Below are 26,408 nucleotides of genomic sequence, written 5' to 3' on the forward strand. Positions count from 1 at the left end.
TCAGAGCTTTCTCCCAGGCTTGCAGGGAAAGCATGTGCTAGTGAGGTCAGACAACACTGCTGTGGTCTTTCACATCAACCACCAAGGGGGTACCAGGTCAAGGAAACTGTTGTGTTTGACTCAACAGCTGCTAACCTGGGCAGCTCCATACTTGGCCAGCCTCAGAGCAGCCTACATCCCCGGGCCAGAGAATGTGCCAGCAGATTTTCTATCCCGCCAGAAGCCGCTTCCAGGAGAGTGGAAGCTTCACCAAGAGGTAGTGAAGGACATCTGGAAGGTCTTCGGCAGGGCGGACGTGGACCTCTTTGCCTCAAGGGACGCATTTCACTGCCCCCTGTGGTTCTCCTTGGACGACAGCAGCCCTCTGGGCCACGATGCGCTGGCACACGACTGGCCCCGGACCCTCCTTTACGCCTTTCCACCGTTCAGTCTGCTTTTTCAGACTCTCCTAAGGGTACGCCAGGAAGGGCACAGGGTTCTGCTGGTGGCACCCTTCTGGCCAGCGAGGACTTGGTTTCCTCTACTGCACGAGCTCAGCTCCGGCTCGCCAATGCGTCTCCCCTGCAGGACGGATCTCCTCTCCCAGCTGGGGGGTCAGATTTTGCACCCCAAACCAGACCGGCTCCAGCTCTGGATTTGGCCCCTGCAAGGCCGGGGTCCACTTTCTCGAGATACACTGGGTCAGTAGGGCATACAATGGCTAATGCATGGGCGCCATCCACACGAGCTGTCTATGATAACAAGTGGGCTCTCTTTGCAACCTGGTGCCGTAATAAAGGGCAGGACCCGGTGCAGTGTTCAGTCTCTGACATACTGACCTTCCTGCAGGAATTGCTGGATCAGGGGCGGTCTCCATCTACCTTAAAAGTATATGTAGCTGCCATTTCCTGTCGGCATGTCGGGCTGAATGGTTGCACAGTGGGCCGAGACAAGGACGTTGTGCAGTTTATGAGAGGTGCTCGGCGTTTGCATCCACCCAACCGCCCTGTGGCACCGGCATGGGACCTTTCTCTGGTGCTTGAAGCTCTTCGATCCCACCCATTTGAGCCCCTGGCATCAGCAGACCTCAAATGGCTCTCACTGAAGACAGCGTTCCTTTTGGCGATGGTTTCAGCAAAGCGTGTGGGTGAATTGCAGGCTCTCTCGGTGGCCGAGCCCTGCTGCCGGTGGAATCCTGATGGGTCAGGTGTCACACTGTGGCCTGACGCAGCGTTCATTCCTAAGGTGTCACTGGGGGCGGACGGTAACCAGCCACTCCATCTTGCTCGGTTTGATACGGGATGCCCCTCCGAACCACTGTGCCCTGTTCGTGCCCTTGAGGCATATATCAATGTCACGGCATCCTTTCGAAAGACAAATAGCCTTTTTGTTTGCTACGCCGGCTCACGGAAAGGTCAGGCACTTTCTAAGCAGCGACTGGCACACTGGGTTGTGGATTTGATCTCCAAGGCTTATGCCTTGCAGGACCAGCCTCTGCCGACAGGAGTGAAGTGCCACTCTACAAGGGGCATGTCGACATCGTTTGCTGCCATGACTGGGGTGCCGTTGGATGTTATATGCCGTGCGGCCTCCTGGAAATCACAGAGTACCTTTACTCGGTTTTACAGGGTGAATGTGGCTGCGCCTCATCCCCTTCAAAGAATTCTGGAGCAGCATACATCTACAACACGTTAGGTGAATATTGCTGATTCCTCGTGACCTTGTTGACATAAGTCATCCAGTGCTTAAAGCACCGCCTCTGGCGGTCAGTAGGGATGAAATAGAACGAAAGTTACTGCTGTAACTACGGTTCTATGAATCCCGGATGACCGCCAGAGTGCTTGGTCCCTCGGAATCTCTGCTTTTCACGAGAAGATTGAGGGATTGAACGCCGGGTGCCACGTGACTATATAGAGTCACGTGGGTCCCCGGCAGGTCACAGGTGACTTTGTTGTCATTAGTACTCGACCTGCGCATGCGCAAGAATGATCATTCAGTGCTTAAAGCACCGCCTCTGGCGGTCATCCGGGATTCATAGAACCGTAGTTACAGCAGTAACTTTCGTTTTTCTCCCCGTTCCATAATTACCACAAGCTTTCGGCAGACAGTATTTTTCCATGCAATCTGCGCGACACAATCAGCTCTGGACTTTTAGAACCCCAAGCTATTTGCTCTCCTACAATTTACATAAAAAGAAAATGATAGATATAGCCAGACTTTACCTTAAATGCAGATTTAATGCATCATTGCAGTTTGGTAGTTACAGTGCAGAGTGGCACTGTTTGTCCGGTTGGGCTATTTTGGAAGCAGACATGCCTTCGGATCTTGTTTAGAAGGTCATGAAAACACAGGTTTGCACATATTTAGCACCTGAAAATGATCTCATGAATTTGCCTCTGTGTGTTACAATATGCATGGCAAAAGGATATAAAATCCTGTGTAGAGACCAATTTAGCAAGTGTTTATTATATTATTTTTTTAGGTTTATGTATCAAAATCAAAATATTTATAAATAAACATTTTATTAGCAGATTTAAATTACATTGAAAGACCTTTGTAACTATTCTCAAAATCTGTTTTGCATAGCTTTTACAGTGTTGAGCACCTTTTTTCATTAATTTAACTGGCATTTCTCATTCATACTCATACTTTGCACACAAAATTCAAAGATTTGTTTATGGTCTGAAAATACATGACTCTATTCTCATCTCTATTGTTCTATGTATTTCATGTTTTCCATGTATAATTTTCCATCCTGATTCTTTGTCGTGCTGCTGTGAGCAACCAGCCAGCCTGTACCTCGCTTCTTGCCCAATGACCAGTAATAGGCACCAGCCTCTCTGTGACCCTGTTAGAATGAGCAGGAGTGGACAATGCAATGATGGATGGATCTGCCCTAACTGTTTCATAAATGCAATTTTGAATAAAGGCAATTAGCTCCCATCCTCTCCCTTTCATTGGCTGTTGGCAGCACATTGGGATCATCGGGAGTAGACTTCTTGCAATCAGAAAGCTGTGGCTTCGATTCCAGCTTCCACTCCCGCCAAATATCAGCATGCTCTTGGGAAAGACACTTAATTACACATTGCCTACTGATCTGTTTATCAATGAACATGTGTGTGTGTGTGAGTGTGTGTGTGTGTGTGTGTGTGTGTATAGCTATCATTTTGAGGACCAAAACCTGACAGTAGACCAACGTTGTGTGGACAATTGGCATTGTGAGGATATTTTGCAAGGTCCTCACAATAAAAATAGGGCTAAGGCTTAGGTTTGGGGCTAAGGTGTGAATTGAGTTTAGGTTAAGTTTAGGGTTACGTACGTACCCGTGACCGTAGGTTTGGGGTTAGGTTCAGGGTTGGGGCATAGAAAGCAATAGAAAATGAATGGAAGTCAACATATAATGACAAATGTGTATTCCTGTACTTGCAGCTGAATGAGAAAATGTTTTGCTAATTTTACTTGTAAAGGACTTTGATGTAAAGTGAGGACCTTTTGTTGGTCCTCACTTTTTTTCTTGGCTAGGGGTTAGGTTTAGAAATAAGGTGTCAATAAGGTTTAAGTTAGGGTAAGGTATATAATGGTAAAGCTTAGGTTTAGGGTTACGGTCAGGGAAAGGCCATAGAATGGGTTAAAAATGAATGGTCCTCACTTTGGATCCATAGACTTGCAGATTTTTGTGCAGTCCTGCTGTTCTAAACTATAGCGGACCAGTGCAGACTTTCCCCAATTAAGAGTAAAATATGCATAAAGAAAAGAAAAAAAAAATCTTAGAATATAGAGCATCACCAGATTTAGATAATGCATGCATTTTGTTTTGGTATAAACAGCATGATATAGCTGTGTTTTCATGCAAGGTTAACACAACGTGAGAATCTCATAGTGTCCCATGCCCAATTGGCACCCAGAAAGGAAAGAGGAAGACCCTGCTTCCTGTCTGGGTTGAGTGCTGCAGCCAGAGTGCGGTTCATTGTTCACTAAGTTCTTGTAAGAGTCTGCGTTGATGAAAGCTTGATCTCAGGATGTTAAAGCTGAATGGAGACTCTGACAGGCTGAATTGAGGATACCCTCCAGCATATTATGGTAGTTTAAAGCCTCCATTATTGTAAAAAGGGCTTCCTCTCACACATCTATAGATCTCTCCCTCCTGAAACGTTTTGTTAAACGCTGTTTTAACAAAAGACCAGCATGTTTCTTTGTTGTTGTTTTTTTGCATATCTCGGCGTGAATGCCTTTTCAACAAGCCGAGACTCCAAAAAAACACCCCCTTGTACATACCTCTTCTGTCTTTATGTGAAGAGAGTTTTTTGTTTGGCTTTTCCTTCCTGGCAACAAAAAAGTAGGGGGCTGTGAGAGAACAGCTTGAAGTCCATGGCTGTTGTTTTTTTTTTGTCTTTGGAGGTCACTGGTTTTCACAGTCCCTGATTGTCCCAGTGAAGCACTTTGTGAAGATGAAGGGCATTTTAAAAGTGAGGAGGACGAGTGCCAGGGGCCATCCTGGGGGAACTTTGAGACGAGCAGCTTTTCCCATCTGTGGGGTTGCTCCTCTGTTGGCTGGCAGGGATGTGTCCACCTGCCTGTGACAGGCCCAAGGATGAGCCATGGCAGCGATGGTGGGAGACGAGCCTGTTTCTCATTACCCACAACGGGACCCGCTCATAATTAGCCCGGCAATTTTTTTTTTTTTTTTGGAAGCTTTCACGGCCGTCTTACTCATCCAGACACATTTTGCTGTCCTTGTTATTTCTTCTCTGCGTTGAAGTTCTTTAAAATAGTTTTAATTGCCATCAGGGATGTTAGCTATGTAAACCAACCAAGCGTGATGACTCAGACTCTTTAGCTGCCCACACATTTTACAGCTATGAATTTAAACCAGAAGAACGATAAGAGAGGAAGAACAATGAAATCCTTTTCAGCTGTAGTCCAACACGCTTCCGGGACTAATAAAATGAACATTGGAATCCACATGGTTTCTTTGCTTCAGAAACCTCACAACCATCAGGCCAAAATGCCTCTGAGTCATTGGGTCAGTTCTTCCAGGACATAAACTCACTCCAATAATATATGGAGACAATGAATAATACATTTCGTGGCATTAATCACCTGAGAAACAGTGAAGCCTTCAATTTTTACACAGTGTTATGCAATCATTTTCATACCCATTGAACCTTTACAGATTTTGTAACTTTACAACCATCAACTTCAATGTCTTTTAGTGAGATTTTATTTGATGAACAGAACATGTTAATATTTCTAAAATAATAAAAAAAAAACATATTTCTTATGGAGATCCAAAAGGTTTTGCCTTTTTATTCAGCCCCCTTTACTCCGATTGCCACCAAATCAATTCCTGTGCAATTGACTGTCTTCAGTAAATGGTCGATAGAGTTCTGCGTCTGATTTAATGTTAGTATGAATCCAGCTGTTTTGTGAAGGCCTCAGAAGTTTGTAGGGGACATCGGTGAACAAACAGAATGATGCAAACACAGCAGACAGGGCAATAATAAAGTTGTTAGGAGGTTTAAAGCAGGGTTAGCTTATAAAAATGTTGTCAAACATCCTCCCAAAAACACTGTTCAATCCTCGATTTGAACACTGAGGCAGTACACCTACCAAAGTGTCCTTGTCCACTTAAACTGACAGCCCAGGAAAAGAGAGCATTAGCCAAAGAAGCAGCCGACAAGTCCATGGCACCTCTGGAGGAGCAGAAGAGATGCACAGCTCAGGTAGGAGAATCTGCTCAGTTGTGTTATGTGCGTGGTAATAAGATAACCATTGTTAAATATTGCAAAAAAAAGTTATTGGAGGTTCAAATTGCCACAAACTACGCAGAGGACAGAGCAATCATGGAAGAAGGTGCTATGGTGAGATAAAATGAAAATGTAACGTGCAACAGGCCGTGTGTAGTAGAAAACCAATGCTAAGCATTACTCTGAACACACTCACCCTTAACTGAAACATGGCATTGGCAGCATCATGCTGTGGGATGCAAACCTTGATCAGGGAAAGGACGATGGTCAGAGTTAATAGGAAGATGGGTGGAACAAATTTGTGAAATCCTGGAAAAAAAAAAAAACCTGTTTGGGAATTAATGTTTAGAAAAGCTTGAGCAATTTTACAGAGATGAATGGGCAAAAATCTTTCTCTGTAGTTCTGCAAAGCCAGTAAAGACGTACCCTAAACAGCTTGCAGTTGTAATTGCAGAGAAAGTGGGCTCTGCAAAGTATTGCATCTTGGAGGCTGCGTATGGGAGAAAATTACCCAAGAGTAAATTTCACTGGAGTTTGTGCTTGTAATCTGGAAAAATGTGAACGGTTTAAGAGATAAGATTTATTTATCTCACATTGGAGAAATTCACTTGCCACATCGGCTCATTAGTCAATAATCAGAAAAAGGTGCAAAAGTAGGAAAGGTGCATCAGTTATATACAGTGTATCTCCGTATATACAGTGGATCGGAGAAAAAGAGAAAAATAAGAATAAAAATACAAAAAGAAATAGGAATGGGCAGATGATGTCTTATTTATATTCACGGTGATATACATATATATATATATATATAAATATATATGCATATGTATTGACATATATTCATGTGGTGATAGCAGCAGAAGTCACTTATTTCAGGATTATTGCACGGGTTATAGCACAGTGTATTAAATAGATTATTGCACATTAGTTATTGCACATTAGTTATTACAGTTATGGTTACAGTTATATTGCAGCATTGTATAATCTGGTAGCAGCAATGAATGAATGACCTGCGGTAGCGCTCCTTTTTACAGGCAGGATGTCTAGGGTTTAAGGAACATCGTTGCAAGAAAACGTCGCCAGACCTGGTCTTAGGGAAACATAGTAGCCTGAGAGGAAAGAACAAAAAGGACAAAAAAAAATCCTGCAAGAAAATTAGACACAACCTTTCATGCCTCGGAGAAGCCTGCTGGGAGAGCGCCTCAACAATGTGAGGTTGTAATATCTGTCCAGTTATAAGCTGAAGTTTAATATTTTTTGGTTCACTGTGTTTTATTAGCTCTGCTGGAGTGTGTTACAGTGGGCGAGGAGAGGGTCCGCCTTCGTTCTGTTTCTTCCTCCTCGGAGTTATACAGACGGAGGGAGAAAAAAAAAATCCCGCTTTGGGGTTGACTTCAAAAAGCCCCTGTTTATCATGTGACGCTCTCCGTGAAGCTGTTATGTAGCCGCATTCGGAGAGCACGTCGCTGCTCTCTAATTATCGCATCCCAATGTCATTCAGCGTGAGGGAAAACACTGTAATGACTGGAATTTATTTCGGAGTTGCACTGTTATTATACAGCAGGCGTATCTACGTCTGAATCCACTTCTGTTAATTGTATCTGTCTTGAAGCTGTTGTTCTCACATAGTATCGCAGGTCAGTCTACATTCACAGCCTGGAGCTGTTGTTTAGGATGTACTAGCCGTGAGACAAAGAGAAGAGCGTTTTGCTGCTGAATTAACATAGTTACCACGTTTATTTCGACAACGCCATAGGCTAGAAGTGGTGTCTTGAACCTTTAAGCCGGCAAAACTAAACCGTATCTTCGTGGTCTTGGGAAGCGCTTTGAAAGGTTGTTGTGATGAGTTTTGTTTTGCTGGTGGGAGGAAATAATAGACGTAGGTTTGATGTGAAGAATGTCTTGTTCCTGAAATAGTCCGTGCGAGCCAGTTGGCGTACGCTCCTCTCTCCCAGTGCATCGCCAGTAACACAGACACCAATATGAGGTTCTCATCAGACAGCTGTGACCCACAGACATATCTGTACACAGTATATGATCAAATCCGTCGACACAAAGGAGAACAGTCCATTTTGCCACTGAATTCCCTAAATTACCTACTGTACATTTTCAAGATTTTATCTTTATTTCCTAATATGTTGGCTTGGAAATATGTCAAACAAGTTGCGTATTTGAATAAAACTCTACTCTCTTAAACAGAATATTTTTGAAATGTGACATGCAAAGGCAACTTCAAAACACACGGTGTATGATTCACTGTATAAAAAAACTTATTTTTATGTCTTATTCAGGCTGATTATACAGCTTCTCATTTCTTTCTCGGGGAAATAAAACAAGATGCGCTGCCGATGTCTCTATAAAGCTGTTCAAGCACAAAAAAAAAAGGGACTCCCAGGAATGTAGCAATTAAACACCAGCTGCATAAAAGTGTTCTGAAGTTTTGCAACTTGGTGAAATGACAAGCAAAGCTGGTGCATCTCGGAGTAATAATGACAGCAAAAGGATGGTGTTAAGATAACGCCATCATGTGAGGAAAAATAGTACAAAACGTTTGGTTACCAGGGAAACCAAAGTATGGATTCTGCTCAAGAGGCCAAGTGTCAGCTATTAGACGACGGGCAGCTTTCAAAGCGTGTCCTTAAAAATGAGTCCCAAGAAGAAATGAAAGAAATCTCACGTTTGTAATAAATACACAGTTGAAACCACATGTTTACATACGATATATGAAAAACACCTTGCTGGTTTTCATCACTGTGTGACTTTAATCTGCTTGAAATGTTCTCGTTTTGAATTCTCTTTTAAACTCTATGTTTGGAGTATCCTTTCAACAAGCTTCTTGCAATACAGTTGGCTGTAATTTTGACTCGTTTGTCCGGACAGAACTGAACTGCCCACACTTTTTATGGGATTGAGAGCTGTTTGTTTTTCTGATGATCACTGATAAACTTTATTGTCCTTGAGCCGCTGTTTAACCACTTTGGATGTCTGCTTTAGACACAATTTAGCACATTTATTACATGGACTATTCATATTTTTATGCCGGTTAGTTAGAGGACAGGAAGGGAAAACACAGATAGCCTCAGCTTCAGGTTGCTCTAGACCTGCATCAAAACAAAGCAAAAACAGTCAATGAAATAAACAATATTATAAGTGATTTATCTTGAACTAATTTTCTCTGCCCTGACCCAACCTCTTAACGGTGAACCGTTCGGATGAACTAGAGAGCATGCTGAGTTCAGCAGGTCCGACGGACAGGGAAGACGTGGCGGCTGCTTTAGGTCTAGTGGCTGGTGCCGGACGTTTGCTTGGAAAGGGGCACAAGCAACACGTCCAGAGCTGGCTTTTCAAACAGCAACTTCTTCAGGGCAGTGGAAGGGATAAAAATGCTCCGTTCTTAGAGACAATGTGTCTCTTTTTTTTTTAGCAATGTTCGGCTCAGATTCTTTGTACACCACCATCCTCAATTTATGAAGCACTTTAAGAAAACAAAGTGCTGTACAGGTACATAAGAACTACAAGAAAAAGTAATTAAAAAAACAATAAGCAATAAAATACAAGGTTGACAGTGTAAGTAATAAAATCAGCAATAAAAGCCAAAGAAGAAACAAGGACAAGGATTTAAAGCCAGATTCAAAATTTGAGGTTTTGAAAGAGACTTAAAGTCATTTTAAATTTTAACTGACCTCACAGAGAGGGAGACTGTTCCAGAGCATCTGAGCTGTGGCTGAAAAAACTCCGTCTCCCCTGGTCATGAGCCGAGTCCTGGGAACAACTAAGAGTTATAGGTCCAGAGATCTCAGACTGGCTGTACTTTTTTCTGTTAGAAACACCATTTAACAAAATTCAACATTTTTTAATGCACACGATACAAAGCAGATAGTCAGCATCTTGTTTCATTGGCTAAACAAATTCTCATTATTCAGATTTACAATTTATACAGAGCTCTCATTCCTAACGGCCAGAGTTGAATATTAGGTCTATTCTGTTTACGCATAATTTATTTATAGTATTAATAATGCTGGGATATGTCACTCCCTTATTTGGATTTACATGTTTAATTAAGAATTTTTTTTTTCATTCTCCTTGTGTTTTGAACTCATAACATTGCACACTATATATTTTTTGGGTTTCACGTGTTTTTTTTGGGATCTCTGGTGAGCCCCACACGCAGACTCTACAACAGCTACAGTAGATGACACCTAATGAGGCTGCAGCAGAGCTCAGCCTGACAGGGGCCCCAGGGGCATGCAATGGACTTTCCATGTTAAATAAAAAAAGACATATGACACATGAATAAGAGACTTCCAATGGTTGCATCTGTCTTACAGCTTTCCATAGTGCTTGTGCAGGTACACTGAACTGGGATCTCATGACACCGATCTTACCAGTTAGATGAGCAAATATGCCTTTATTGTCCTATAGCAAAGCTTAATGGCTCATTTGTTCCTGTTTTCGATGAAACATCAGCAACTTTTGCAGTAGCTGCTGCTGTGAGGACTCATTTCTAACTCTGATGTATCTATGATTCAGGCTCCTCGGTTCCGAAAGTGGTGGAAAACAAGCTCTTAATTGCTTTTTATCTTCCGTGGCTTATAAAAGAAACCCACGTTTCTATTGTTTCAACTTGCTTTGCACACTTGTTTAAAACACCGTTTGAAATTTAAATGGCAGCAGAAAATAAGATATTGTATGAATATTAATATCGTTGAATATTTATTGCGCGGGCATTTTGGCTGAATATCTTCCTCGGGAAGAAGATTGTTAAAATAATCTTGATGAGAATCATTCCTGGGTGATCAAAATCAAAGAGAAAAGGACACTGCACAGACTTTCATCTGACTTATTGCTTCAGTAATCACACTCTCTGTATTCAATATTAGTCTCCCCATATTAGCGGCTGCTCCCTGCCTATAAGCAGGGGCTCTGATATTGCTGAGAGACTCTGCCTGGACGAAGGGAACACAGAGGGACGAGAGTCATACGTCTTTTTAGTCTCACTAATGAACCTCCTGAATAATGGAACCAAAACAAAACATCAACTTAATAGACTGTGCCTATAATTACAGTACATGCTGTTTTAATAGGGTCATTATTATTTCTTAATAAATGTTTCCGAATGCGTCTATTTTATTAAATTTTTTTGCCGAATGAGAACACTGTACTATCCTCTACTGTACTGTGTGGTAATTATCGTGCATCTCAGATTAAGGTATTTTTTTTTTTACAATGCGGCCCGACTCGATTCTCCTGAGCTAGTCTTGTGGCTGTTGCTTTGCGACTGAGAATAGGAGGGAAATACTGAATGAGGATGAACAGACGGCTGCTGTCAAACACTTCAGTGCCATCCTGAAAGGTGTGCTGTCAAGCTTCTCCAGAAATATACTAAGGGAGACCTTCCAGAAAGACCCTGCGAGAGGAAACTACCTCATTATGCAAGTATGACAGACTGACAGACTGACTGACTGACGGAAAGCTGCTCATATGTTGACTCCCAATATACAGATATGATGTCCTATTTAGAATAAATCAACCGATCTTAGTAAGATTCCACATTTTATATTTTTTTGGAAATGATTTAAAGCTCTCTGGTTGTAATCTGATGGAAGCTCTTATGCAATAATTACTAAATAATAACATTTATAATGATAAACTATATTAATATAGCACCTTTCAAAAACAGAAATAACAAACGGGTTCCCAAGAAAAGAACTGAGAACAAAGAAATATTTGCGAAGCAAAACAACAACAACAAAACTAAATAAACATATTGCCTTAAAAAAATATCAGTGGCTCATGGAGATTAAAAGCAAGTGATAAAATGCATTTTATACATAATCGCAAACAGGTAATGCAGCACAATATGAGAAAAGTTAGATAAAACATTTTAAAGCACTGATATAACTGAATTTGGAAGCAAAGAGCAACCTGCTTCTAAGAAATGTAATGAAATTGGTGTTAGAATGATAGAAGTGCATTTGTCATCAAGATCCCTGTGGGGAGATTATTCCACAGAGTTAGTGGGAAAAACAGATTCATCGCTCTAATTTGCTTACCTAAATACATCGAATACGCCGTCACCCTCAGAAGCTTTGAGCAGATCTGTATTATTAGCAGCTTATCGTTTCAGGGAGGTTTGGGGTCTGCAAATCTAGCAATTTACACTCAGGGTTAATGTCGATGTTTTTTTGTTTGTTTTTTTCAGAAAAAATATTTCTGTTTTTTTTTATTTTAATTTATATTCACAAAGATGGATCGGGAGTGTGTCATTTCATCTGCTCCTTTATTCAGGAGTCACCACAGTATATATACTCAGTGTAGAGTAAAAAAAAAAATCCGAAATTGAGGTTTATTTTTAACATGATCACAGGTGGCAAAATGACAGTTTCTACTGCTCTTTTTTTTCAGGAAGGACGGCATTTAGTCTTGACATTTCACAAGGTTGGAGCACAGCTTCAGGGATCTTTGATCATCCCTCTTTGCACAATCTCCCTAGATTAACCAGAGTCCTTGCCCCTCTCTTATGTTCTCTTCTCTTCAGCTCACCACACAGACTAAAAAAATGATTTATAGCTTTGTGGGCTAAGATGACCATAGAAGAACAGCTATTTTGTATCTACTGAACCATTTCTGTGTTTATTTTGTCATGTAATTAGGGTTGTTAAAGACTCAAATTTCAGTTGTCTGGTGTAGTAAACCTGATATTTCTTTAACAAATTATGGTATTTTAAAGCGTCTCAGATGATTTACACCACAAGTTTCTCAGCATCTTTGCAAGAAAAAAAAGCCCCTAGCATCACAGACTCTATCAAACCGGACAGTGGTCATGAAGATCCGCCTCGCCAATTCACCTTTTGTGCAATGACAGACTCACCTGGAGCATTTGCTGCCAAAAAGCTCAATCTCAGTCTCATCCGACCAAATGATGCGTTTCCAGTTAGAATCCCCAAAGAGTTTAGCAAACTTTACAACTTTGTGCTTGTTGGACAGAAAAGTGTTTTTTTCTTTGCTTCCCAAACAACCAGTGGGCACATAGAGAGTATTTAATGGGGGTTATGTGACCCCAACATACCACTCTTTGCTGCAGTGGTCCCACACTCATCTTTGGAGATTGCTTTTTTTTTTTTTTGCTATCTCCCTCCCCATCCTGCTCACTGTGCCTTGTGGCAAGATAAAATTTTTTAGTGGTTTAGTGGCCAGTGACTAAAAGAAAAGAGTCATCATGTCGTATTTATACCAAAAGGAAAAATAAATGCATATATCACTTCTTAGAAGTTCTTAGAAACTGTGAATATAAACAAACCCTGAAAGTATAAATACAAAAATGCTTTAATTACTGGTTACTTAAGGAGATTGTTTATGGTACCGATAATTGTGCCTCCAATGATTATATTCAGTAATTTCATATGTATGTTTTTCTCCATTTAACAAATGTGCTTCAATTAAGTATTCAATGTTTCTATATTTCCCTTTGTGGGATTGTGCTACTGAAATAAAATATTAATTTTTTTTTTACAAGTCTTTACAAGAGGTAGCAACAAATCTTTAAGTTGTGATGTAATTTGCTGTAAGAGAAGGGAACAGGTGAAAAAGAGCCCGAAGAGATGCAGGTATCCACTGGAGAGAAGAGGAAGGAAAGTCCAGATGATGATGTCAAGGACATGTAAGATTCTGCTGTTTAAGTCACAACATCTGAGGCTTTTGAGGCTACCATTCAAACACGCTGCTTCCTTTTGTGACATTGCGTGCAGATCAGAAGAAATCATGATATATGGAAGAGAACTTTGGCTCACCCTTGGTTAAAATCTCCAGACGGCTATAGGAGCCATGTTCATGTGTTTGGAAAATGACATGCAAGTATAAGAAGAAAGGGAATTTCCACCCACCATACTCCTCAGAAGAAAGGAGTGTTTACGGTTTCACAAAATATATGCATCAACTGCAAACTAAAAATTTCAATTCCATTCAATTAAATTTTATTTATATAGTGCCAATTCATGAAACATGCCATCTCTTGGCACTTTACAAAGTCAAATTCAATCATATTATACAGATTGGATCAGATTATAGAGATTGGTCAAAAATTTCCAATATAAGGGAACCCAGTTGACTCAAACTCCAGACAAGCAGCATTCACTCCTCCTGAAAGAGCGTAGAGCCACAGGGAGAGTCGTCTGCATTGTCCATGGCTTTGCTGCAATCCCTCATACTGAGCAAGCATGAAGCGACAGCAGAAAGAAAAACTCCCCATTAACGGGAAGGAAAAACCTCCAGCAGAACCAGACTCAGTATGAACGGTCATCTGCCTCGACCGACTGGGGGTTACAGAAGACAGAGCAGAGACACAACAAAGACAGACAAAAAGCACAGAAGCACACATTGATCCAGTAATCTGTGTTGGTAATAGTGTAATAAAATACATTGTGAAGCTGCTGGCTTGAGTTGGTAACACAGTGTCATTATTCAAAGAAACATGAGTCCTGCTCCAACATGGGCTAAAAGGCCACTCACTGAGAAAGAAGCCCTTTTTTCCAAAAGCTACATACGAAGCATTATTACAGCTTGCACTCAAGGTCAAAGACATTAATGTTTGGAAACATTTTCTGTGGTCCAATTTAACTAAAGTTGAAGCATCAATCCATTAAAACCAGTGTTACATTTGGAGTATTGGGGTAGAGAAGTGGCAGCATCATACTGTGGGTGTTTTGCTGCAGAAGGGAGATCAGAAAATAAATGGCCTTGTGTAGAAAGAAGTCAATATTTGCATGGAAACATTGAAGCAGCATCTACCAGGAAGTTAAGGCTTGGGCACAAATGGGTGTTCCAGATAATTCTAAGCATACTGTCAAGTTAGTTATGAAGTGGCTTGAAGAAATCAAAGTCAGTGTTTTGAAGTGACCTTCATAAAGCGCCTTAGAAAATATTCGGGCAGAGTTGAAATCGTGTGTGAGCAGGGGGGCCAAAAAAAACCCTGACTTGGCTAAACTCGTTCTGTCAGGAGGAATGGGCCAAAGGTCCAGCAAATTATTTCCAGCGACTTTATGAACAATATCCAAACAGTTTGACACAAATCGTGCTGTTTAACGTCACTTCTACCATATACTGAGAAAATGTGTGGAGACCCCTGAATTTGAAGAAATGAAGCAAAATGTTTGGAAATATTCTCTCTCGTTATTCTGCTAGATAGCAAATAGGAAAAAAACAGGAAGAGTTTTGTCTGCTGCCCTCAGTATACTGCACATTGTATGTAAATATCTGGTCCTGAGATGTGTTTATGTTGAAAGACAAATCAACATTGGACCATTTAATTTAATTGAATTTCATTTATTATTTTTTTCTATATGTACAAGAATACTTATAGCATAATGTGGAAACTTTAGTATTTACATAGTCTTTGGAGCGGGTTGAAGTGTAAACTTACATATATATATATATATATATATCACCACTCCTTACACATCTATCCTTATCTTATATTATCTTACACAATCCTATTTAACATATACTATGTATTACACGTCAATATTGCTTCTATTGAAGTATAATTACAGTGGCAATAACTATTATTTCCTTGAAATTTAATAGAAACACCAAACTAGCAGTAATAATAATAATAAAATCACCATTATCATTATTATCATGCCTACTTTAAAGGTTATATCCAGTAATTACCATATGTTTATATGATGATTTGAAATGTTTTATGTTTGGACATTGATTTATTTCAATAATAACATTGCTCCACAGTTTTATTCTGCACAGTACTAGTACTGGTAATTGTAAAATAAACAATTCATAGTCAATAATAACTATAGAAAGCCAAAAATAATGGAGTTTTATAGACTATAAATCATTTCCAAAAACTTTTTGGATTTTTAAAAATCTTTTTGAGCTAAAACCCCCCCCCCCCCCCCCCAACACATCGCAGATTGGAAGCGATCACAATAATAACTGAACATTTTGCTTGCATTTATCATTATAATCAGATTCAGAATGTAAAAATAACTATAAAGTGTGACTGAACCTCCGCAGAGTTGAAAATTGGTACCATTTTCTCACATTCATCTGAGTGATTAAAGTTGCTAAAGTTCATTTAATAAGTTGATGACATTTAAGGAGAGTTTCTTGGCAAATGCATGCAATAGTTGTTAATTTAAAATTAGTGGTCTGACTGACTGACATGCCATGCTTCGGAAAAGTTTGTTAAATAACAAGCTCGGGGAATTAATCACATACAAAAAAGCAATTCTGCTGCAAATAGAGTATAATGTGATAGTAGAACGAGTGAGCTGAATGGCACTCAGCCTGAGTGTAGAAGCTTCCAATTAGATCCGTGGGGATGCCTTGTTTGGAAAACCTCCAGGCATACAATGATGCTTGGGGGAGAGAACAGCCATATTGAGGCCCATGGGTTCTCCCTAATCACTACTGTGTCTCATGAGGTCTGCTGCAGAATGACAAGTTTTTACTGCCTCCCTGTCATGGCTCTATAACACTGAGAAAATAATTGAGAAATTTTCCTCTTTCAACTATGCAATAATATATTATTTCAGCAGGTTAGTGTTTAACATGGATAGCACACTGAGGTTAAGAAATAATAATAATAAAAAAAGATTTGTTATTCACCCCTGGAGGCCACAGCACCACAAAACTCACAATACAAACAATATATTAGTCTGGGTAGGACTAGAAACATTTCAAGGTAACACTTTACAAGGCTTACCTGATTTGGAAGAATGGCTGTAAAGGAGAACCATAAAATACTCAGACAAAAGCCTTATGAGGGAACAGTTGTTTATGTTGGTACCCATTGTAATTTGTAATTCTGGAGCCCGCTATGGCGTTCAGAAATAGCATCCACCTCCTGAAGCACACACACACACACACACACACACACACACACACAAAGGCACACACACACACGCACAAACTTTAAGATAGAGTAACACTCTATCACAGCTGTAATTTTTGCTGGTCTCTGCCATGGAGCTAAAATAGAATACCAGCCAGTAGATATACATTAACATATAACATAAGCCTTATTTATTGTCACCTCTCGTAAAGATGGGTAAAACGTCTTAAAACAGCACCATATTGCATGCTCAATATAGAATATATGAACATATATATAGTAGATATACTTTTATCTATATATAGAAAAGTTGACCTGATAAATATACTCAAACAAAAAAGGTGCAATATTCCAGTTGCACAAGGTCCACAATTGATTCAGGTTAAGCATTTTGTCTTTTTGACAGCACCCCTAGCATCAGTTGTAATGAATCTGATCAATCTAAAATGGAGTTCAGCTGTCCTGATAAGACTTTCCTGACATTGCTTTGCATCACTTTAGCTAAACCCTTTCCAAAAAGGTCTCAGTGGGGAAAAGGTTGCAAAGAAAACCCACAACATTATGTGCATACTCTGAAAAAACGAAAACTTAAGCATCTTTAGTTACTTTAACACTATTGTTTTATGTCTTAAAGAGAATGTAATAATATTGTGTAGATCAGGGGTGTCAAACTCATTTTGGTTGAGGGGCCGCATACAGCTTAATCTGATCTCAAGAGGGCCACATGAGTTAACTCATTGCAAGAATAAATAGAACTAATAAATGTGGACTTGTTGATTTTTATATTAAGTTAATTTCACTTTTATACAATATATTATGAATAACCTCAGCGTTTTTAAGAAAAGTCTGAGCAATTTCAACAATAATTTTACTCAGTTAAACATTTACTGCAGTGCATTATGCATAAGAACTGATCACAGTGATTATACAATGTTGAAAAACATTTATTCACATTTTTTGGAACTTAAAAACACTGTCCTGCATGACAAAATACATCAAACAGATAAAAATTAAGAAATGATTTGAATTTTTCCACACCTGAAGCTTAATCTGCTAATTAAAACACAGCGCCCCTCGTGGACAATATAGGAACTGTATATTTTCAATTAAACGAAGTACATGTTTTTTTCAATAATTGTTTTATCATTCTATTCCTTTCATTTTGTCCACTTGTGAAAGTCAAATCTTTTTTTTTTTTTATTATGATAATGCATTTAGCCACAGGGCCGGACTAAATTGTTCGGCGGGCCGGATCCGGCCCGTGGGCCGTATGTTTGACACCCCTGGTGTAGATACTATGACTGAAGACAAAAAACAAACATACTTGCATTTTTTGGATCAAACTAAGCATATCATGTTGATTCAACTTTTTTGTTTCATGTTCTTGGTAGAATGTAATAATATTGTGTAGGTACTACATAATAAATTAATGCAATGAGAGAAATGAATTTTCCTGAAATACTCTGTTACCCTGGTCGCACAGAATGCACTGTTGGTTTATGTGAGTTGTGTGCTTGGTCGACACAAGCATATTCTCCTCACCCGTATACTCTTCAGATAGCTCACGGGGTAAGAAGACACTTGTAGTATCTACAAGTCGTAGGATCAAAATCAGCAATGTCCTACTACTTTAAACCCTGCCCCTCAGTTTTGATTATTCAATAGTTTTGGAGGGAAGTGATTAAGTTGTGTTGAAGTGACCAAATCATCTTGAATTAGCACATTATAAACTGCTGCAAAAGCCAAAGGGTTTTGTGCAACCAATGTCCACTGCTGAATTAAGTAGATCCAAAGCATTTTTTTTTCAGTGCTGCATGACACAGGGAAGACGGATAATTGGAAAAAATAAAGTACAAACCAGACATGACAAGAATTTGATCTTTCTCCACGATGATGAAAGGACAAGATGGAAACTGGTCAGGGAGGCCGCAGACACGATGAAAGCGACAGGACTGCAGGATTTTTCAACAAGTACTCATCTTTTTCTACATAGGATATTGAAAAAAAAAATAACAAAGGTAGTATATAAGTTTGGAATTAGACATATTGTATGTTTTTGTACCAAAAACATCCATTGTTAGATCATTGAGTTTTAACTTTAATTGATCAACTAGATACTATAATGGTTTAAGAAATAATAGACACGTTTATGTATACTTCAGAGGTGACTCTTTTTAGCCAAAATACCAGCCTAATGTAATATAAACTAATTAAAGGTACAGTGCGATTTTTCCGGAAACGTAAATAAGAAACACCCAAGTCCCTTTTTGAATAACGGTGCATACGTAAGACTGTCTTACCTTGCTCTTCCACTTCTCAGGGGGACGTGTGAAAAAACATCTCCCAAATCCACTCTGGTCTAATTTGTTTCTTCTGAGCTTCATGTGACTTTCAGCTATTTTTAAAGTTTACGGTGAGAGAAGTGGAGCTACAACGAATGGAAGCTAACCGGATACGTAAACACTAGAAGTGTGCACTGAATGGCAGAGTTTCTACAGTTCTCACATAAGTCTATTTTTATTTACTACTCTCAGGGTGGACGGACAATTTCACCCAGTACAACAGAAAGTGTTTCTGAACAGGATTACCAACTATAGCTTTAAGTAAAATGTTTTAAACCAAATACTAGGTAAACTTTTCAATATTTTTTTTGCCCATACCCTGACTTTGGTTTACCGGATAGGTGATCCTTGAGATAATAAGATAAGGTAAGATAAGATAGGCTTTATTGATCTCACATTGGAGAAGCATTGAGACACAGTGACTGGCAAAAGTATTCAGATGCTTTGAGATTTTTGGTCAGATTTCAAACACAAACTTTGATGCAGCTTATTTTGGTTTTATGTAATGGCCTGAAACCTAATTATTTTGGCCTATGTGTAAAAAATTTACATATGGCCCCAAACTAAGACTTCAAATCACCCTGAACACACCATTGTCCCTATGAAACATAATGGTGGCAACATAATATTCTGTGGATGCTTTGAAAGTGTTTAGAAATTAGGAAAAAAAGCAGTATCAATAATAGCTTTCCTCTTTTCCAGGTGGCCAACCTCCTGCGTTTGTTCCAAATACCTCAGATCAGCTACGCCTCCACCAGTGCGAAGCTCAGTGACAAGACTCGCTATGACTACTTTGCCCGTACCGTGCCCCCAGACTTCTACCAGGCCAAGGCCATGGCGGAAATCCTGCGTTACTTCAACTGGACCTACGTGTCAACGGTAGCATCAGAGGGCGACTACGGCGAGACCGGCATCGATGCCTTCCAACAGGAGGCCCGCAACCGCCAAATCTGCATCGCCACTTCGGCCAAGGTGAGCCGCAGCATGAACCGGCAGGGCTACGAGAACGTGATCCGCTCCCTTCAGCAGAAGTCCAACGCCAAGGTGGTCATCCTGTTCACCCGCAGCGAGGACGCCCGCGAGCTGCTGTCCTCCGCGGCACGAATGAACACCTCGTTTATCTGGGTGGCCAGCGACGGATGGGGAGCCCAGGAGAGCGTGGTGAGGGGCAGCGAGTCGGCGGCAGATGGGGCCTTCACTATTGAACTGGCCTCCTACCCGATCAGAGAGTTCGAAGACTATTTCACGAAGCTGAACCCGTACACCAACACCAGGAACCCGTGGTTTAAGGAGTTCTGGGAGCACCGGTTCGGCTGCAGCCTCCAGGATCACAGCTGCAGCGAACACAGCTTGCGAGACGGAAACTTCGAGCAGGAGTCCAAGATCATGTTTGTGGTGAACGCCGTGTACGCCATGGCCTTCGCTCTGCACAACATGAGGCAAGCCGTGTGCTCCAACACATCCAAGGTCTGCGACGCCATGAAACCAGGCAATGGCAAGAGGTTCTACAAAGAGTTCATCCTGAAGACCAAGTTTGAAGGTGAGCAAATACCCGGCAGCAAACGCACAAATAAATCTTCCAGCCTAACGAGGTGCAAATGCAACATTTTAGCAATGAGTTGTAAAATATAATGCAGGCAAGAAGTACGTCTGCACTTATTAATGAGCATGCCGTTACGTTGACAGGTCTTCCAGCTTCCTCCACTTTATACTTTGCTTGCAGATTAGTAGTTCCTAAATTATCTTTGATCATTCTGAAAAAAAAGTATTTAATCTTGTTCTATGCTTCAAATTTGGTTCAGTGCCAGGATACCGATCAATTAAAATGTTTCCTATCAGTTCTGACAAGATCCGGTCAGAATTACACCAGAAGCGTGCTGATTGCCACAAAAAGTGGGGTTTCTCTGCAACTTTCCAAATTATGCAAATATTAGTGGAAATTAGGGTTGGGCTTTTCTGTTTTGTGGTTGATCCAAATCATTTTAAATACACAGATGGAGAAATCATCCGACAGGATACAATTAAGCTGATGCTCCTTAATTTATTCCACAAAACTGGATCTACACCGACTACCCAGTTTTCCTCCTCTATCGTGAGAAGATTGCTGAAGCTTTGGGCAGACAAGTCAAGTCAGCACTGTTCCACATTTAAAAGGCACATCTTGAAAATTATTATTCTTAAACAGCCGGTAGGCACGATGCAAAATGCAGACAAGTAAATTGCTGCAAATGTGAACAATTCAATGTTTTATTTTACATCCAAAAATCATAAATGATTCAATATTTCTTTTGAACATATAATGGCGTACTCTTCATACTCTTAGCGTCATGTTTTCAGGGAGACTTCCGACCCACATTCAGGAAAACTCTCAGGAGACAATGATCAAAGTTTAACTGGCTTTTTGAAATATAAGGGAATGGAAATGTGCCATCCAGGCATGGTTCCTTTATAACGGAAGGCTGATCACTGTGAGAGACAGGGTGAGAGATGCGCTGAGTGAATAAACATTGAGGTGAGTGAATCAGTGAGTTGATCTTACTGGTCTGAAGTAGATTGATTAGACCCAGCGAGGAGTGAGCAGACTCCTGGGATTTTGGTCCATGAGGTGAGCTGGTTGTCAGTATGGAGTAAATGGTGGCGGCTGGAGGGCCGGTTGTAGAAGGAAGCTGTCTGTGAGATTATGTCTTGAGGAGATTTGAACAGTGAATCTAGAAGGCTTAACTAAGAAGATCCTATGAGGGAACCTGAAAAGTAATCTTGGGAAAATTCAGAGAGTGAGGCCAGCAAAAAGCCAGGTAATCACTTTTGAGATCGAGCCAAAAAATATCACAGACTAGAGAAGTTGACACTCAAAGGTCAAATGACCGGCAACCAGCTCCTCTCAAACTCCAGCTGATGAGCTTGATGAAACTCAGCAGGGCAGGACCACACCACTCAGCACCGCCATCCAGCGAACAATGCAGCTCAAAGAGAGAGAAAACCACGACACAAAGACAACACCTACAGATCCCTGACATTTATTTCTATATAAAAACCCATAAACAGCGACAGCTGCTGCAAAGCAGTTTGTTTTGGTATGTAGTGAGATGTACAAGTTGTAGTAGTGAGAACCGCATGTTGTAGTAGTGAGCTGTACTGGTTTTAGTAGTGAGCTGTACATGTTATAGTAGTGAGAACTGCATGTGGTAATAGTGAGCTGTACAGGTTGCAGTAATGAGCTGTACAGGTTGTAGTAATGAGTTGTACAGGTTGTAATAGTGAGAACTACATGTTGTAGTAGTGAGCTGTACAGGTTGTAGTAGTGAACTGTAGTAGGCAGGTAAATATATTAATATACAGTACAAGAGGGCATGTCTTCTATCATGCCCCAATCTTTGAAACACGAAGAGACTAGAAGGACCATATTATACCATTTAAAGAGTAAGAATTTATGCTCGTACATTTTATTTTTAACTGTATCTATAATGCTAGAGACTGTTTACTTACAAATAAAGAAGCAGCAGCAAGGAAGTCTCCATAATGCATCATAGGATTGAGGTTTAAGATGGATAAGGTATGTAAATAGCCAGATGTCCTGGTGAATATCAAACACATATCGCTCGAGCTTTTGAAATATGAAGAAGGAAACTTCCCTCTTTGTGTTTCTTCTGGTGCCAAAAAGCAATAGTGTAAGACAGAAAGCCTTAACTGGGATACTTTGTTTCTACAAAACAGCATTCCTAAAGAGCGGGCCATTTTTATACCACCAGAGATTAACAGCAAGAAGGCATTAAACAGCCATATTTGCATTTCAGATTGTGATCAAAACATTTTGAAATTGAACCAGACAACGTAGTATTTCTGAACAACAATGAATCATATCTTATTGCAAATGCAATGACACAGTGAATTATGAATCACACTCTAATTGCATGTTTAGCAGTATTGTAAAATGACTCTGGGCATCGCTGTCTTTCTGCTTCCCACCAGCTCCTTTCAGACCCGTGGACACAGAGAGCATGGTGCGCTTCGACTCAATAGGCGACAGCATCAGTCGCTACAACATATTTCACTACCACAAGGAGGAAGGCAAGTTTGTATACAAGAAAGTCGGCTACTGGGACCAGATACTGATCCTGAACACCAGCGTGGTGCCTTGGCGTGGCCTCGTTCCCCCGACCTCCCAGTGTAGCGATCCATGCAGGAAGAATGAGGTGAAGAGCATGCAGCCCGGAGACGTGTGCTGCTGGATCTGTATTCCATGCCAGCCCTACCAGTACCTGCAGGATGAGTTCACCTGCGCCGACTGCAGCTTTGGTCAGTGGCCGCTGGCTAATTTGACCGGGTGTTACGATCTGCCTGAAGAGTACATCCGCTGGGAGGACGCCTGGGCTATCGGGCCTGTTACCATCTCCTGCCTCGGCATAATGTGTACTCTGACCGTTGTGGGCATTTTCCTAAAGCACAACGAAACGCCCGTAGTCAAAGCAAGTGGACGTGAGCTGTCCTATTTCCTCCTGATTGGAGTGCTGATGTGCTACAGCATAACCTTCATCTACATCGCTAAGCCGTCCACTGCTGTGTGCACGCTGCGAAGACTTGGACTGGGCACCTCCTTTGCCGTGTGCTACTCCGCCTTGCTGACGAAGACCAACCGCATTGCTCGGATCTTCAGCGGGGTGAAAGATGGAGCCCAGCGGCCGCGCTTCATCAGCCCGGCTTCCCAAGTGGTGATATGTAGCGCTCTCATCTCCTGCCAGCTGCTGGTGGCCATCATCTGGCTCCTGGTGGAGGTGCCCGGGGTTCGGAAGGAGATCACCGCAGAGAGGAGAAACGTGGTCACGCTGAAGTGCAACAGCAAGGACAGCAGCATGCTCCTGTCGCTCACCTACAACTGCGTCCTCATCATCCTCTGCACGGTCTACGCCTTCAAGACGAGGAAGTGCCCGGAAAACTTCAACGAGGCCAAGTTCATTGGGTTCACGATGTACACCACCTGCATCATCTGGCTGGCTTTCCAGCCCATATTCTATGTCACTGCCAGTGACTACAGGGTAAATATGCATGCAATTCTATATTTTTTTTTCAGATGTGCGAATGAAGTATTTAGGATCTGGGTTTCTTGAAGCTACTGCAGAGCACTTTAGTGAAAGGATCTCAACAAAATCTTTTAATCTCTGTGCGTTAATCTCTCTAAATTAGTCGAGGAAGACTGTGCGTGCACATTGCATTTGATCTCCAGTGCCCAGACTCATGAGAGGTTTTCTTTTCATGCCTACATAATGATCTTTCAAAAAAAAGAACAAAGAGTCTGGAGACAGATGCAGCATAAATATATCAACAAGTCAATTAAACAATGATTTTTTTTAAACTGATTTGCTTAATTGCACCCTCCCCTGATTTTAAACTCATACTTAGCTGCTTGTAGCAGTTGTTGAAAAGATGACACATAATGCTCTCCACATTTGTTGGCGCACGTGATTAAGAAAAGCAAAAAGTAGAGATGTGCCAATCGTACTGATGCCAATTTCTAGTTTTATTTGAGGTCATGCCTGCGTACTACGTCTAACCTTCAGTGTCTGTCATAGCGGGGCAGGTGCATGTTTCCAGCAGTCACTGAGCGAGAGGCAGGGTGCACACCTGACAGGTCGCCAGTACATCACAGGCCAGCTGAATCCATATTAAACACAAATATATGCGGTGTTCCTTGACCGAGGTAGTTTTAAATTAAGAAGAAAATGCAGAAATGACAGGGTCATCCCAGGGTATGTATCAAAGCATGTGTTCCTGAGTTTTATCAGATTCTTTTGGGAACACAAAAAAGTGCTTCAAAAACAAACAAAACAAACAAAAACAAAATTACTTTTCAGTATTGACCGACCGATCCGTTGTGGTGAAGAGAGAGCTGAGCCAAAAGGCGAAGCTCTCAATTTACCGGTCGATCTACGTTCCTACCCTCATCTATGGTCACGAGCTTTGGGTCGTTTTGGGCTCTCCCTTAGAGATAGGGTGAGGAGCTCAGTCATCCGGGGAGGACTCAGAGTAGAGCCGCTGCTCCTCCACGTCGAGAGGAGCCAGTTGAGGTGGCTCGGGCATCTGGTCAGGATGCCTCCTGGACGCCTCCCTGGTGAGGTGTTCCGGGCACGTCCCACCGGGAGAAGGCCCAGGGGAAGACCTAGGACACCCTGGAGGGACTATGTCTCCCGGCTGGCCTGGGAACGCCTTGGGGTTCCTCCTGAGGAGCTGGCCCAAGTGGCCGGGGAGAGGGACGTCTGGGCCTCCCTACTGAAGCTGCTACCCTCGCGACCCGACCCCGGATAAGCGGAAGACAACGGACGGACGGACCTGCCAATTATAGAGAGTCAATCTAGAAAAAAAAGGTCAGATTCCCATTTCTGAATGGTGGATTGGAACATCTCTTGTATAATGACTTAAAATAAATTCATATTTTATTGCAGCTATGTAATCTCAGACTGCAAAATTTGCTGCAGTTCTACAAATATGAACTTTGCAGATTATTTCCCATTCCTCAGCATATTGCTCACAGTGAGAAGCTAAATGGGAAACACGAGTCCCCGTCCAGCCTTATCTGTAACTGTTACAGTTGGTTTGAACAACTTAATTATTGCTCTGGTCATAGATATGGTCAAGTTTAGGCAAGTCGCAATTTTTATACAACCATTTTTGGATTCATGAACCTCAACACCTGCCTTACTGTAATGACATGCTGTCTTGTGTTATCTTTTAAAAAACACAGTAGTTTAATCTTTCTACTTACATTCAGATTGGGATTATGCTAATATATTAGACTAATTTAGTTTTAATAAAAAAAAAAAATATATATATATATGTATATATATATATATATATATATATATATATATATATATATATATATATATATATATATATATTTACCAGGGCTGCTATAAATGGGAAGGGGGCTGTTCATACAGCTAAGGGTTAAATTTATCTTTCATCGCGAGAAACAATAATGCGTATGTATATATATTCTGAATCTCTACCCTATATTTTACTGCAGCACACAAATTAGAATAATTTTCTTTCAAGCCGCATGATCCTCATAATTGTTTTTCTCACATGAAGTCACCCAGAGGTAAGTCATAATAAAAACAGCAAACATTAGTGTGTAAAACTGACAGCGCACATGAGCAGAGTGCTGAAGGCTGAGGTCGACCCAAGGCTGCTGCCACAGCGTTTTGGTCAAGGTGTGCATCAAGGCCTTTGTTGTGCAAACAGGGTGGGAAGGGATGTTGGGGGTGGATGAGAGATCACACAGGCTGTCTATCATTATGGGGTACCTCAGCCTTTTCATGTCAGTCGTAATCAAATCATCAACCGACATGAAAACCAATAGCCACCTGTGCTGATGTCGTCTGAACCTTTTATCGGCTACATCTTCGGCCTGAATAATACTAAAAGAAGTGAGAGGTATGAAACTGCAGTAAATAGCTTAAAGCTCGCTCTTATAAAAGTAATAAATGGTCTCCA

At 41.1% G+C, this 26,408-nt stretch overlaps 1 protein-coding gene across 2 annotated transcripts in view; it reads left to right on the plus strand.

Annotated features, from left to right (window-relative positions):
- Positions 1–26,408, plus strand: part of grm2b (glutamate receptor, metabotropic 2b) — a 49,683-nt gene that overhangs the window by 14,892 nt on the left and 8,383 nt on the right. For both annotated transcript variants that reach the window (XM_036151680.1, XM_036151679.1), the window contains exons 3-4: positions 19,620–20,457; positions 22,887–23,950. In XM_036151680.1, the coding sequence (XP_036007573.1) occupies positions 19,620–20,457; positions 22,887–23,950 (1,902 nt within the window). The remainder of the gene's footprint in view (positions 1–19,619; positions 20,458–22,886; positions 23,951–26,408) is intronic.

Source organism: Fundulus heteroclitus, chromosome 20, assembly GCF_011125445.2.
Source record: "Fundulus heteroclitus isolate FHET01 chromosome 20, MU-UCD_Fhet_4.1, whole genome shotgun sequence".
Taxonomy (NCBI): Eukaryota; Metazoa; Chordata; class Actinopteri; order Cyprinodontiformes; family Fundulidae; genus Fundulus; species Fundulus heteroclitus.